Genomic DNA, 16,382 nt, shown 5'->3' with positions numbered 1-16,382 from the left:
TGCTCTCTTTCTGTTTTTCAAATGTAGGCATCTAAAGTGATGAACTTTCCTCTCAAAACTGCTTTTGCAGTATCCCACAGGTTTTGGTAGCTTGTGTCTTCATTAACAAGGAAGTTAATGATTTCCTGTTTTATTTCTTCCTGCACCCATCTGTTATTCAACAGAAGATTGTTTAATTTCCTTGGCTTTGGGTGGGGTCGAGCATTTTTGTTAGAGTTGAGTTCCACCTTTAGTGCTTTATGGTCTGAGAAGATACAAGGTAAAATTTCAGTTGTTTTGATTCTGTTGATATTTGTTTTGTGTCCCAGGATATGATCAATTTTGGAGAATGTTCCATGGGGCGATGAGAAGAATGTATATTCTTTATCTTTGGGATGGAGTGTTCTATATGCATCTATCAAGCACAGTTGTTCTAGGGTCTCATTTAAATCTCTTATATCCTTGTTTAATTTCTGTTTAGAGGATCTGTCCAGCTCTGTAAGAGGAGTGTTCAGGTCCCCTGTTATTATGGTATTATCAGATATCATATTGCTCAGACTGAGTAAAGTCTGTTTCAAGAATCTGGGAGCATTTAAATTGGGTGCATAGATATTTATAATTGAAATGCCTTCTTGTTGTATTTTTCCCTTGACCAATATAAAGTGACCATCTTTGTCTTTTTTGACTTTAGTTGCTTTAAATGCACATGTATCTGAAAATAAGATTGCAACTCCTCTTTTCTTCTGAATTCCATTTGCCTGAAAAATTGTCTTCCAACCCTTGACTCGGAGCTTTAATTTGTCATTTGAAGCCAGGTGTGTTTCTTGCAGACAGCAAATGGATGGCTTGTGTTTTTTAATCGAGTCAACCAATCTATGTCTCTTCAGTGGGGAATTCAAGCCATTAACATTTATTGAGATAATTGATAAGTGTGGTAGTATTCTATTCGTTTTATTTTGTGAGAGTCCATTGCTTAGTTTTATCTTTTGCATCAGTGTGGAGGTTAGGTTCTGTCCTTTAATTTCTGAGTTCTTACTTTGCTGCTGATCCATTGTGGTGGTCAGTGTGCAGAACAGGTTGAATTATTTCCTGTAGAGCTGGTCTTGTTGTGGCGAATTTCCTCAATGTTTGTATATCCGTAAATTATTTGATTTCTCCATCAATTTTGAAGCTTAGCTCAGCAGGGTACAGAATTCTGGGCTGGAAATTGTTCTGTTTAAGGAGATTAAAGTAGATGACCATTGTCTTCTTGCTTGAAAAGTTTCATCAGAGAAGTCTGCGGTCACTCTGATGGATTTGCCCCTGTAGGTCAACTGGCGCTTACTCCTGGTAGCTTGCAGAATCTTTTCTTTTGTCTTGACTTTGGACAGGTTCATCACAATGTGTCTTGGAGAAGCTTGGTTAGAGTTGAGGTGACCTGGGGTCCGATATCCCTCTGAAAGCAGTGTGTCAGAATCTTTGGTGATATTTGGGAAATTTTCTTTTAGAATATTCTCTAGTATGGCATCCATTCCTCTGGGGGCATTCTTCTTCCCCTTCTGGGATTCTTATAACTCATATGTTGGAATGCTTCATAAAGTCCCATAATTCTGACAGTGAACGTTCTGCTTTCTCTCTCTTCTTTTCTGCCTCTTTTACTATCTGAGTTATCTCAAAAACTTTGTCTTCTACCTCTGAAATTCTTTCTTCTGCATGGTCTAACCTGTTGCTGATACTTTCCATTGCATCTTTAAGTTCCCTAATTGACTGTTTCAGTTCCTTCAGCTCTGCAATATCCTTTTTATATTCTTCATATCCTTCATCTCTTATTTGATTCTTTTTTGAATTTCCTTTTGGTTATTTTCCACTTTGTTAGCAGTTTCCTTCATTGTTTCCATAATTTCTTTCATTGTTTTCAACATGTGTATTCTAAATTCCCTTTCTGTCATTCCTAACATTTCTGTATAGGTGGAATCCTCTGCAGTAGCTACCTCATGGTCCCTTGGCAGGGTTGTTCTGTACTGGTTCTTCATGTTGCCTGGAGTTTTCTGCTGATTCTTCCTCATGAGTGGTTTCTTTTATCTGTTTCCTTGCCCTAATTTTCCTTTCACTTCCTCTTGCTCTTTAAATTCTCATTCCTATGGACTAAGGGTTACAGGACCAGATGTGTGATAAGGTTGAAGAGCAAAAAAGGGATGAAAGAAAGGAGGACTGAGCGATAGGAAAAAAAAAGAACAATGGAGAAAGGAGAGGGGGTTGGTAAAAGGAATATTGACAAAAAGAAGAGAGGCACAGAAAGAGGGAGACAGAGCAATATAGGTGTACAGTAGTGTACTTTGATACAACCTTAAAAAAAACCACCTTCTGGGGGTGCCCAGTTGTGTGGTTCCCTTGAGGTCAGTAGCTCTTTGCTAATCTGATCAGACACAGTACCCCACCTCCACCAAGTAGAGAGGAAAGACAAAATTGCTATAAATCAAACCAAAACAAGCAAACAGAAAACTTTACGGGATAAAATTGGCTGGAAAACCAAATAATAATGGTAGAAACACTAACAAAAATGAAGTTCTAATTATTGAAATAGGCAGCAATGCGAACTTATAATGAAACTAGAAAAATTGAGAAAGAAAAAGGATCTATATGGAAAAGGTTGAACTTAAAAAACAAAACAACATCAACAACCTCAAAATAAACAAAAAAACCCAGCCAAACCAAAAAAAAAAAAAAATCACAACCAAAAACAAAGCAGTATGTATATGTTGTTGAATATTGTCTGGGCAACATGTGGTCTTCTGGGGTATAAGATGTTAATCATAGTTCTGATACGACTGGAGGCTGCTAGTTTCTCAAACCCCAGCAGGTAGACACCCTAAATCTCTCTTCAGCCCACTTAAAAGGCACTTTGAACTTGTTCACTTGCTGAGCAGAAGCTTTCCCAGGGAAGTGCTTGTCGCTGGAATCAGTGCTGAAGTGGCTATCCACTTACCCTGTGTGCCAAAACTGGTCTCCCTCTGCCCCCGAGGGTTAGGTCTGTAAGGCGGCTCAGACCCCGCCCTTAGGCTACTTGGTTGCTGGGTTACCATTTCCCACCCAATTCTAGCTCTGTGACCCTGAGGGCGGAGCTTGCCAGGGCAGATCGCTCAGAATGGCTGCCTGTGACCCAGAGCCAAACACTTTTAGCTCCGTCTGGCTCAGCGGCTCAGACTGGGGCCCTAGACAAAGGCCAAAGTTCTCTGCACTCCCGCTCAGGCTCTCCCTAAGGCAGTTCAGCTGAGTTCCATTTCCAAAGACACCAAAACAGTTCACAGGAAGGCCTTTCTGGTTTGCAGTCTTGCTGCTACTGAACTTACAGTTGTGGGCGGGTTTAGACGGATTGAACACACACGACCACTTGCCGGTTTTCCACTGTTTTAGTCCTCCTCTTGGGGTCCAGAAGTCTCTCGCTGATTTCCTGTATCCTCTCAGGAGTGATCATAGGCAGATCCCACCAGCCAGAGATGCCTGGAGTCCTATCTCCCCAGACTCACGGTGCCCAGATGCAAGGAAGCTGTTACTCGGCTGCCATCTTGCTCCGCCTCTGTCTATGAGAATTTTTATTTGGGTTGAGTCGTGCTGGTGTTCTAAAACTGTCTGCTATCTGAATTTCCAAATCTCTGGGCATGTCTGGAAATTTCTCTTTAGTTATTTCATGAAGCAGAGCATCTGTATCCTTCACAGCAAGCGCATCACTTTCAGGTATTCCTATAAGGTGAACATTAGACCTCTTTGAATTATCCCAGAGCTCTCTGAGAGCATGATCTGTTTTTGGTCTCCACTTTTTTTTCCTCATTGAGTGTTTGGGAGTGTTCAAAAGCTTTGTCTTCAATATCGGAGATCCTTTCTTCTGCCTGGTCCATTCTGTTACTGAGGGATTGTACCATGTTTTTTTAAAATCTTTGAGGGCTGCAAATTCTTGCTTTATTGTGTCAAAATTTTTGGTCATTTTGCCTTTAAATTCGTTGAATTATTGAGACATCTTTTGAATTTCTGCTTTAAATTCTAATTTCATCATTTCCTCCATGTTGTTGATCTTATTTACTATCCAGACTCTGAACTCGATTTCTGACATCTCAGCCATTTGTTTGTGAATAGGATCTTGTGCTGTGTCTGCTTTATCGTTTCTTGGGGAAGTTGATCTATTCTGATTGTTCATGTTGCCAGTGTTTTTCCACTGATTCTGCCTCATGATTGTTTTTCACTGTTGGATAGGTGGTCTGGTAAGGTGAGATTGGATTGGGGTTTCCTGGGGTTGTGGTTAACCAGCCCTTTGTTAAGGATCAGAGACTGATGACTGCAGCTTTTTCCCCTTTAGCTTTGCAAAGGACCTGTACAGTATTACAGTTTGAGGCTTGGGGAACCCGCTTGGTATGGTGGGGTTAGGTGGCTCAGTCTTGTATTCAACTGGTTCTTGCCTGATACTGGTGGATCAGTGACTCTGGTGAAGTCTTAGCTGTGAAGAAATACAAGCAATTAAGAAACCCCACCTCCCCAGACACAACTGGAATGGGAAAATCGACCCTTCCTGTTACTACACAATCAGCGTATCATCCGAGAGGGTCCTTGGGTGATTGTCCCAAGTTAGGGGTTCTGAACCAATTGACCCAGTCAGTACAAACTCTCAGGTGGGAGAGTATGAAAAGTCCCCAGCAGCTAGATAGCAGAGGTCTACTGGCTCTCAGATTTGGCTCTCTCCAGTGCTCTACAGAGTCAGAAAGTCCTGCCTGGTAGTACAATAGGACCAGGGTGCTGCATCTCTTTCTCCACTTTGCTCCTTTTTCATGCCCAATCACTGGTGACTCTGCATGGCTGCAGTCCTGCTCCCTTCAATAATGTGAAGTGCCAGGGCTTAGTGCCTGTCAGAGTCAAAGGAAGGTCAATGCCCCTGAGGCCCAGCCACTGCCCTCGGCTACCAGCAACCTGTGGGATCTGAGGCCTGCCTGCCTCAGGTGTTCAATTTCCACTGGTGAGTGTTCCACTTGGGCTCAGTCTAATCCTGGGGGTACCAGGCCAGCAAATGCTTATCTCCCTTAGCCACTGCGCCTTTGCCCCTGCCGCTCTGCAGCATCAGTATCCCTATAGAGTGAGTTCTGATTTGATCTGGCAGTGCACAGAGTTGGGGGGGTGTTTCTCCAAGATTAGACCCCAGTGTGATCACTCTATTGTTGCTGGATCTTTCTGGTAAGTGCCCCTGCACAGCTCTTCTGCCACTGTCAAAGCCAGAGAATTCTGGCTGTAGAAGCAGTTCTAGGTGTGTGCTGCACAAGATCTGGCAGCAGGAGTACGCTGCACATGATTCTGGCAGTGTCCAGTGCCTGGTGACTTCAGCAAGGAGAACACTACTCCACTGGTGATTCTAATTGGGTGGAGGCCTGACATGGAGGCAGTGTGGGCTTGGTGCGCAGCCTCAGCAGGTATCAAGCCAGGAGGAGTGCGGTGCTCAGTCTCAGTGGGTCTCCAGCTGGGTGGGCATAGCACAGCAAACAGGCTCAGTGAGTCTCTAGCTGGGCAGCGCGTGGCCTCAGTGGGTCTCCGGCTGGGCAGGTGTGGCACAGAGGCAGGGAGGGCATGGGGGCAGGGCTCAGGACCCACATTGCACTTGGAGACAGGGAGGGCAGGGAGAATGCGGGCGCAGGGCTCCAGGTTAGTCTGGGCAGAGGGCTGGGTACTCAGTCAGGCAGGCAGGGAGGGGGAGGCACTGCTCATGAGCTTCCTCCCTCAGTCTCTGCAGTGGTTAGGGATCTGGTTTATCTGGTGAGGGAGGAAGGGTGGACTGGAAATTCAGAATGGCAGGGAAAATATTAATTCAATTTTTTCTGCCTGGTAAGAGAATGTTCAGAGCCACCTCAGTGTCCCTCTGGAGGAAGTAGTCCCCACTTCGTACTGCTCACACCCATGGGTTGAGACAAGGGATCCTCCGTTCACTGCTCACCTGTAGAAAATGCACAGGAGCAAACGAAGAGTGAAAGGAAAAGAGAAAAAGAACCTGTAGCTTTCTGGGAGGAGAAGTCCGGCACTTTTCCTTTCGATTGAGTTTTGTACCTCAAGATTGTTGTCTTGGAGTCGCAGCTTGCCTCAGCAGGGGTGACCTGCAGTTATCTCACTTCTCTTTCAGCTGGGCTCCCTGTCTTCTGTTTAATTGGATATTTTCTGGACATTATCCTTCTCTCTGGACAGGAGCTTCTGTCAGAGGCTGTTTCCAGTTGGCCATCTTGCCCCTCCCCCTCATTTGTGTCTTTATAGATGGGGTGAGTTTGTCATATGAAGCAATAAGTTGGGTCTTTTTTAAAAAAATTAATTTGGCCAGTCTATATTTTTCAATTAAGGGGTTCAGTCTGTTTACATCTAAAGTTATTATTGATAGGTGAGGACTTACTCCAGTCATTTTATTGATGGTTTCCTGTTTTGTGTATCCCTTGTTCCTTATTCCTTTTCTTATTGTTTAATTTTGCAGTTTTCTGTAGGGATAAGATTTTATTACTTTCTCTTTCTCCTTCTTTTATCAACTTTCCTTGTGAGTTTTATAATTTTGCATGTTTTCATGATGGTGGATATATATATTTTCTTTTTGCTTCCAGATGTATAATTATTTGACTTACAGTAAGGTCAGTCTAGTGGTGGTGAATTCCTTAGTTTTTGCTTGTCTGAGAAAAGTTTTATTTCTCCATCAATTTTGAAGAATAGCTTTGCTGGACATATATTCTTGATGGGAGTTTTTTTTTCCTTTCAGTACTTTAAATTTATCATCCCATTTTCTCCTGGCCTGCTAAGGCTTCTTCTGAGAGATATGCTCTTAGCGTAATGTGGATTCCCTTTTATGAGGCTTGATGCTTTTCTCTCGCTGTTTTAAAAATCCTTTTTTTGGGCAGTGCCTGTGGCTCAGTGAGTAGGGCGCCGGCCCCATATGCCGAAGGTGGCGGGTTCAAGCCCAGCCCCGGCCAAACTGCAACCAAAAAATAGCTGGGCGTTGTGGCGGGCGCCTGTAGTCCCTGCTACTCGGGAGACTGAGGCAAGAGAATCGCCTAAGCCCAGGAGTTGGAGGCTGTTGTGAGCCGTGTGACACCACAGCACTCTACCAAGAGCAATAAAGTGAAACTGTCTCTACAAAAAAAAAAAAAAAAAAAAAAAAAAATCCTTTTTTTGTCTTTGTCTTTGTCTTTTGATAATTTAACTATGCTATCTCTGTCTTACAGAAGACTTGTTTGGGTTAAATATTTTTGGAAAATGTTGTGCTTTCTGGATCTGCATATACATTTCTCTCCCAAGACTTGGGAAGTTTTCTGCTATAATTTCATTAAATACATTTTCTATGACTTTTCTATTCTCTTCTTCTGGAATTTTCATAATGTAAATATTTATTCACTTACTGTGTCCCATAAGTCCTATAGGCTTTCTTCATACCTTTTTAAAAAAATATTTTCTCTTATCTGCCTGAGTTATTTCAAATGTCCTGTATTCAAGCTTAGACATTCTTTCCTCTGCTTAGTCTAGTCTGTTGTTGAATCTCTAGATTGCATTTAAAATTGTTTTATTGAATTTTTCAGCCCAAAGATTTCCATTTGTTTCTTTTTATGATATATATTATTTTGTTAAATGTAATTGTTCCCTTATTTTATTGAATTGAGTTTCGCATAATTTTAGTTATGCTTGCCTGATTGTCTATTCTATTGAATAAAACTATGTGAGATAGTGGCTTCCACTCTGAATACATAAACTTGGTTTCATTATTTTTCTCTCTATATTTTCTAGCTTCAAATAGTTCAAATACGGATGGAAATCAGATGATACAGAACTCTTCAGTACCTCTCTCAGAAGGTAACATGCTTCCTTTTGCAGTGGCCAGTACCAGGGGGATGGAGGGTCGAACTTTGTAGAAACATTAGGCGATGTCCTGGCTGGGGGAAGCCTTGTGACTATGTGAAGAATATGGTTATCTGAGCATTGTGGGCTGAGGAACTCTCCAGTTGTTCCCAAACAAGCCATGTTCTTGCTTGTCTCTGAACCTTTGCTAAGTTGAGGTGGTGAAAAGAGAGTGGATATAAGTGCCTCTCAGATCTGTGTGAAAGTCCTGCCTCTGTCTTCATCTAGTTATGTGATTGTTATTGGACCATGAAATGCCCGGCTTCAGTGCCACAGAGAGACAGGTGACACAAAAATAAGAGAGAAGAGAGAAGTTTAGCAAAAACTTGTTTTGTTTACATAAACAAAAATGTCCCACTATAGCTGGTCCAGCTCAGGTTACAGTAATACCATTACTGACACTTGTCCCTATTGCAGATGACAGATGATATGACAGATACTATCATTTCTCAGTAGGCTCCTATCAGTCATGGACACATAGTTATCGGTTTATGGGAAGCCTGAGGTTCTATGTTAGAAGATTCTTCTAGGATCCTGGCTTAATTTTTACCTGAAAAGATTAACAAAAGAGGTCAGCTTCTATGTTACTTGTGATAATTATATTGAACATACAAACACAAAATCTGCAAGCAAGGTTCATAGCTAAACTATCTGGGGGTATATGTGTGACTAACAAAAAAGGAAGGGAAAGTGTTCCACAAGCTATGTTTCATAATGTCATACGTTTTCAATAAAATCTTTTTTATGGAAAACATCTAGAAGAAAACAAATCTTTTTTTTTTTCAATTATGGACTAAACTATTTTTTCACCAGAAACAAATATTTTTCAGCATCTCATCAGTGTGCATAATTAGTTTTTCTTTTTCTTTTCTTTTCTTTCTTTCTTTCTTTTTTTTTTTTTTTGAGACAGTCTTTCTTTGTCACCCTGGGTAGAGTGCTATGGCATCAGCCTAATAGAAACCTCAAACTCCTGAGCTTGAGTGATCCTCCTGCCTCAGCCTCCCAAGTAACTGGGACTATGGTCACTTGCCACAATGCCTGGCTAGTTATTCTATATTTAGTAGAGACAGGTCTTGCTCTTGCTCAGGCTGGTCTTGAACTCATGACCTCTAGTGATCCTCCAGCTTCAGCCTCCCACGGTGCTAGGATTATAGGTGTGAGCCACTGCACCTGGTTATCATTTTCCATTTTTATGTGATGTCTTACCTGGTGAAATTACAGATGTTATAAAAGATCTGTGGATATCATTGACTTTGTGATTTTTTTAAATAAAAAAATAAATTCTAAAATGTCCAGCTAGCTCCCCCTGAATGCCATGTTATTACTTTTAATGAAAGAAACATATACTTCCCACATTTATGTTTATCTGAAATAACCACAGGGAAAAACATTTAGTTCTGATTTCACTGATATTTTGTGTTCAAACCTTAGGAGAAAACAAGAACACTACTAATTATTTCATGAATTGTATGATAGATATAATAGTCTCTTCCATCATAAGATTAGATTTAGAATATTGCCTTTACATTTAAGTCTTTTTTCTTGTTTTGTTGCTATTAGATATTAAAACTCCTGAAGTAGTTTCAAAATGCTTCATGATACATACTGGTTTTCTAATAGTGCATAATACAGGAGAAATTTTTTTATTTTCTCAATTGGGTTTAATATGCTATAGTTTTAAATGTTAATTTCTTATGTAAGTGTAATACTTCTGGAATATTATCAGAAGCAAAGTTAGTATGTAGTACAAGTTCATGTCATATGCTGTCGATAAATTTAACACATGAAGTTCTTTATCAAGATTTTCTTTTATCCTTCTCCCTTGGTGTGTGTATGTATGTTCAGTTAACATTTCAGTGCCTGTGGTGATGGATACCATGGCTGTGCTCCGCTGCCCACATGGCTGTGCTCCGCTGCCCTCTTGTACCCCATTGACAAGAGTGGTAACAACATGGAAAATAAGCCTCAGAGACAAGCCTTCCTGTACAAAAGCATATAGGAGTGACACAGACGAGACCAAGGAAATCAACTGTACTGATGACAGAATAACATGGGTCTCCAGACCTGAGGAGAATCCTGACCTTCAAATTGGTCCAGTGGCCATCTCTCACGATGGGTATTACAAGTGTACAATAGCTTCAGTTGGTGGGAATTTCCTGCATGAGTATCACCTCCAAGTATTAGGTAAGGAACACCACATACTGTGGTATTTCATGTCACTACATTTGTGACTAAAACAAATGTCTGTCCAGATTCCGTATCCCTTACTTTAAGACTGAAGCATTTTTCCTTACATCTCTGCAGTTCCCCCTGAAGTGACCCTGTTTCTAAGCAGGAATAGAACTGTGGTGTGCAAGGCAGTAGCAGGGAAGCCAGCTGCACACATCTCCTGGACCCCAGAGAGGGATGATTGTGACACTAAGGAAGACTATTGGGCCAATGGCACAGTGACTGTCCAGAGTACATGTGCCTGGGAGGACCCCAATGTGACTGCTGTGACCTGCTCTGTCTCCCATTTGACTGGTAACAAGAGTCTGTGCAAAAAGCTGCTTCCCGGTTAGTAAATCTTCTGGTTTTTTATTTTTTCATTCTTTCTGAGGAGTTAGAAGGACACAGAACATGCAGAGAAATTTTGTTCAAGGAGGATTTCTCTGCCCTCTACTTTATCTTCCTTTTACCCACAATAAAAAGATAAATAGAAAAGAAAAATACAGCAATTTGTTGTAAAAAGCCTTATTTTGGAATGTTGTTTATTCTGCCTTTTAATCACTTCTATTCTGTCACTTAATTGGCATCAATAGATACTTTTGAAAGAATCCTTAGGGTTAATGGAAAGATAAATTATAATTTGAAAGAAGCACTTAAAGCTTTCTTAGAAGAATAAAGTCACTCATACTTTTCCTTCCTGTGCTTTTAGATCGCCAAACTTTTCTCCTCCAGGCTCTTTCTGGGGGAATTTCTTTATCGTCTCAAATAACATCTACGATTGAGTTCATCATTGCTTCTATTCTTCATTCTCTACTCTGATCCTACTTTCATTTCTTGGTATTTAAATTCATTTAATCCACATATATATAGTTTGAAGTCAAATTGTTTCATCAGACTCTATGAAAACTTCAGCTCTACCCATGCTTTTCCCACCCTACCTCTCCACACTCACTCATTCAACTTCCCAGAGGCAGGTCCTGTGAAACTGATAATCATTTCTTCTAGCAATTAGTTCTATTTTTCTAAATCACATGCTCCTGCTTATTTCTTACTATATGAAATTTAGATATTATGTACCCACTTCGTCTTATGGTGATGTAGATTTAGAAGTACTGTCTTCCATATGCTCAGACATGATATTGAGTGACATACCCATTTTTGTACGATTAAACAGCCGGTGTTCACATTAAGTTGAATATGTAAGTATTGTTCAGTGCTGAATCAAGGAATAAACTTGTGGTTTCTCTTTTGAATAACTTTTGTTTTTCTTGGATTTCATAATTTTTACTTTTTTTGTTTCCTCAAAAACTTATGTACCTTTTGTGAATTCTCACTAAGCCCACTCACAAACCTGAGAGCCCCTTAGTGATGGTTTCCATGCGGTCAGGACCACTGGGTAATATGTCACTTCTGTGGAGTTTTTCATGCTCTTGGTCTAATCTGTCCCGGTTGGTCTCAGACACACTGAGCAGCAATTGTCCTGGATGTTCTTTTTGCTTCGATTCTCTGCTTAGTTCTGGGCCTATTGCATCTCAGTTTCTTCTGCTTTGAAGACGTGTGTTGTGTGTGTATAATTTCTTTCTTTCATTTATGAGACTTTTCTGAAGTCTTTGGAAATCCTTGGCTAATGGATTTTTTTCAAAGTGAGCACCAAAGAGCTAATTGGAAGCTCGTCTATCTGTAGCTGGGTCTTGTGAACTAGTTAACTTTAACATAGTAAAAAGGAGATAAATGATTTTTACTGAAATTGAGGATTTGTTATATGTCTGAAGGCTTTTTTTCTGGGTCTGTTCAGGCTCTTGCAGAAAATAACCTACCAGTCTGTTGACTGGGAGAGAGAAGCCTGACTGTCAGTGTTCTGGGAGTGTGTGTGTATGTGTGTGTGTGCACGCGCACGTGCGCAGGTGAGCACTCAGTTGAGAACCCTTTAATACATCTCGCGTCTATCCCCTCATCTCCACTGTTCATGATGTCTGGATCTTTGACTCTGGAGTCTGTCCAGTGGATCTTCACTAGGTTGGGGAAGTATGCTGTGCTGGTGGGCAGGGGTTTGACGCACCTGTTCTGCAGACTTCTAGGAAGGACCTTCCAAGAAATTCCTGACCTTTAGCCCACACTTTCCCCCTACCTTATATACCCTTTTTTAATATTTGATGGTTCCTACTCTGGACAGCATTGAAAAATACATATATGTACATATATTTATTTTTTAATAGATTTTATTTTTTGAACAGTTATAACAAAATTGAGGGAAAAATAGACAAAGTTCCCATGTAACCCCTGCCTCTACCCAAGCACTGTGCAACAGTGTTGCATTGCTAATAATTGATGACCTAGACTTCATTGTTACAAACTATTGGCTTCACTATGGTTGTTCTGTATTCTTGGGTTTCCGACATGTATGACATATGATATGTATCTACTTTCTTAGTGACACAGGGAATTGTATCACTGCATTCAAAATCCTCTGTCTTCTGTCTATTCATCTCTCTATTCCACTCAACTTCTAGCAACCAGTGATTTTTTTCCATAGTTTTGCCTTTTCTGGAGTGCTACATAGTTGGAATCACACAGTAAGTAGCCTTTTCAATTTGGCTTCTTTCCCTTAGTAACATGCATTTGGAGGCTCTCCATGTCTTTTCATGGAGTAGTAGTTCATATGTTCTTAGCAATAATATTTCATTGTTTGTATGCACCACAGTTAAACATATATGTTTGTGTTCACTGTTACAGATACCAACCAATTAGCAAAATTACATATTATTATTATCCTCATTGTTTTGATTTTGATCATCGTGGGACCCTTTGGGTTTTTGACAATCAATTGCTGCAGGTATTGACTGATGAATGTTTTTTCTTCTTCAGCTTTATTGGCTAGAAAAGAGCCAGAAATATGGCATTGACTATGGAAATTAGGATATTAACATCAAATTTCTCATAAATTGGAAAGAGTATTCTGAAGATGTTAGACTTGGAATACTTCGAATGATGAGAGGGATTTGGCTAGGTAGCTCAGGCATGCAAGCATAGTGAATTAGGCCATTTAGGGTAGGATCTTAGGAAAGAGTACATGCTAATTTGTTTTATTTGGAAAAATAATTACAATTATTTTCATGAACCAAACAGGAGGTGTCACATGTATTCTAGTGCATTTAGTTCCTATTGCATAATTTCACTTCCTTTTCCTCAATCCTGAATTTTCTTATTTAGGTATGTAAAACACAAACAGTATTCTTCACTCATTTCTTATAGTTCCTTTCTGATTTATTATGGCTTCTATGAAAATGAACCACAATTGTCAATAGCATGTGTGTGTGTGTGTGTGTGGTGTGTGTGTTCCATTTTCAGGGTAAATAAGGATTCTTTGTCCATTCACTCCAGCTTATTTTATTTTTCTAGAAAATGTAAAGTGAACAAAACAGAAGCTTCTCCAGTTTTTGAAGAGGTAAGAAAAAAAGAATATTTGCAGATTTTAGGCTACCCAGTTTAAAACCTAGTAACATAATTTGTAATTTGTATCAATATTAGTGTTTCATTTGAAAAACAAACAATTCTGATTTTACAATGGTAGTGGGTATAATTATTTTATTACCTACCAATAACTCTTAAAATGACACACTAGGAATTTAATGTTTGGAGAAACTGAATTGGCATTTCCTCCCACACCTAATTCCTGACTTCCCTGTTTCAATACCATCATCATTTCTATCTTATTCAGCTTCTAACATATGCTGCTCCTTAATCTCTCATCACCCCTAACTTACGCAATCTTCAGATCCTTCATAAAATTCTTTTTGTATCACTACATTCACTTCCATTTCCACTTTCATTCAACCATCATCTTACTCAGATTTAAGTAATTAAGAAGTAGTTTTTTGATAAAATATTAGAATAAAGCCTGTTCTTATGTTCATACAAGCCCAGGGACACAAATATAAGCACTCTTGATAGACACCAAAGCTGGGGGCACCTGTTAGAAAAACACCAGGAGTTTCTGTAGTAATTTTTTGAAGTGATTTTGAGTTTGAGTTCTTTCTTAGGATGAAATGCAACCTTATGCCAGCTACACCGAGAAGAACAATCCACTCTATGATACTACAAACAAGGTGAAGGTGTCTCAAGAATTACAAAATGAGGTTGATTTAACAGGGCTCCACACTTTATAAATTACTGGAATCCAGCATGAAGAAAAATGAATCAAGATACATTATAATTACTGTTTTGATTCTAGAAAAGAAGACTCATGTTGAATTTAGCTTTGCAAAGGTTCTTAGAAGGCAAAGACATTTTCATGGATTTAGTTTGCTCAAGTTCTTAGAACACAAAGATGTTCTAATGGATTTGTATTCATATGCTTGTATAAATGGAAGTTTAGATTCTTAGCTGCTACCAGCTAGTTCTCTTAAGAACTGATGTCATCATTACAAAGAAAACATGCTCATGATAAAATATTCAAGTTGTGAAGTAAATGATGAAAAAACTGACTTTCCTGAAGAAATAACTCTGCAGAAAAAAAACATCAATAATTTGTTATATTGAGACATTCTTCCAGATAATGTTTACGTACATATGACATGTCTGTATGCCTATGGTCTATGTGTACATTTATATATCTATTTACATACACACATATCTTTGTCAAGACACCAATGAGAGCATTGTCACACTGTTATGTACCTATAAGTACCTAATAATATAAGTCTTGGAGAGCTTGTAATAACAATACAAGCAGAGCTACCTCATTCTTTTTAATGGTTACATAAAATTCCATTTTATGGTTATGTCATAATTTAATTAACCACCACCCTAGTGATGGACATTTAAATAGTTTTAAGTTTTGTTTTTTAATTGTATTTGTGGTATAAACAATACCACATAGAAAATTTCTTATGCATTTGTTTAAGTGTATTCATAGGATAATATTTTGAGTGAAATTGCCAGGTCAAAGGGTTTGTGCATTTTATTATTCAGATTATTCAAATTATAGCAATTTATATTCACTCTAACAGTGTTTGAATGTGTCTTTCCCTAAATTCCTATTTTAATATCTGTAAGATTCCTACTTCTCAGTTCCCATTTTCTCTTTTTAATCAGCTAACTAATACAATCTAAGATTATAATAAGAAGTATACTTTTTAATAAAAATGGAGTTATAGTCTTCGTTCTACTTGCAAGAGAGAAAATGAGTGTGTTAGGACATTGGCTTCTTCTGAACTCACAATATCGCTATAGAGGTGTTGGTATTTAATGCCTAATAGTTTTGCAGATGTTGTAAACTGGATTTGTGTATTTTTATGGCATATATTGTGGTGTATAGATCAAATAACCAAGGTCTATGAACTATACCACTAACAAAATATGCACTATGGAGGTCTTGGAGAATGTGTAAAATATGATCTACATGTTAAGAGAATGGCTATGGGATGACATGATCCTCTCTTCCATTTTTCTGTGGAGTAATATTGGGGATGCATATGTTATTTTTGATGTCATTAAAATATTTTTAATTATAAAAAATTATGAAAAAATAAATCTGTTTGCTTCCCAGCAGGACAAGACATTAAAAGTTTTTTATCACGAGAAAAGTTAAAACAAAATGTAAAACAGAAACCAAGCAGGTGGGAGGGAAGAGGAGGGGATGGGTACATTCATGCCTGATGGGTACAATACATGCCATCTGGGTGGAAGGCACACTTACAACTTTGACTCAAACTGTACAAGAGCAAATTATGTAACCAAAATATGTGTACTCCTATAATATTCTGAAAAATTTGTAGGGCCCTCTGTTAATAAAATGCATTACTTTTTCAATCATGCCATCTGAGATAATTAAGATAGCTATTTTGTCTTATTTATGTATTTTCCTCCCTTCATACATTTAGGTTAATCTAGGCTTTATCCTTAAAGGAAGTACATGATATTTTGATCAAACCATATTGATTTGGCCAAAAATCTCAATTCATTAAATATCTTCATATAAACATTATCAAATAGTGTGCGCAATAAATATCATAACTCTGTCCTTGAACTTTAGTATTTCTTTACTCATCCCTGGTTTGGATGCAGCTCATATTTAGGTCCAAGGCTAGTTGTTTAAATATAATTGAAAAGCAAAATAAGATAAAACTATACTTACATTTTAACTTGGTAATGTTAAAACAGGCATGTCAAATGACACCACCATAATAAAGACTTCAAGATAGTTTATATGGGTTGGATTATATTTTACAGAACATAAGTGTATGAAAATTTCAACTATGGGGGTGAAACATGGTTGAATGTTGGAATCATGTGGGGAAAAACTTGGATATCCTATCCCA

At 38.8% G+C, this 16,382-nt stretch overlaps 1 protein-coding gene across 2 annotated transcripts in view; it reads left to right on the top strand.

Annotated features, from left to right (window-relative positions):
- Window positions 1–15,741, top strand: part of LOC128568155 (cell surface glycoprotein CD200 receptor 1-like) — a 43,265-nt gene extending 27,524 nt beyond the window's left edge. For both annotated transcript variants that reach the window (XM_053565852.1, XM_053565853.1), the window contains 6 exons: window positions 7,744–7,809; window positions 9,700–10,038; window positions 10,159–10,410; window positions 12,796–12,895; window positions 13,462–13,507; window positions 14,103–15,741. In XM_053565852.1, coding sequence (XP_053421827.1) covers window positions 7,744–7,809; window positions 9,700–10,038; window positions 10,159–10,410; window positions 12,796–12,895; window positions 13,462–13,507; window positions 14,103–14,228 — 929 coding nt within the window. In that variant the 3' untranslated portion in view covers window positions 14,229–15,741. The remainder of the gene's footprint in view (window positions 1–7,743; window positions 7,810–9,699; window positions 10,039–10,158; window positions 10,411–12,795; window positions 12,896–13,461; window positions 13,508–14,102) is intronic.
- The last annotated feature ends 641 nt before the right edge of the window (window positions 15,742–16,382 follow it).

The sequence above is a fragment of the Nycticebus coucang genome, chromosome 16, assembly GCF_027406575.1.
Source record: "Nycticebus coucang isolate mNycCou1 chromosome 16, mNycCou1.pri, whole genome shotgun sequence".
NCBI lineage: Eukaryota > Metazoa > Chordata > Mammalia > Primates > Lorisidae > Nycticebus > Nycticebus coucang.
The sequence above is the reverse complement of the archived record's forward strand: the minus strand, read 5'-3'. Positions and strand labels throughout refer to the sequence as shown.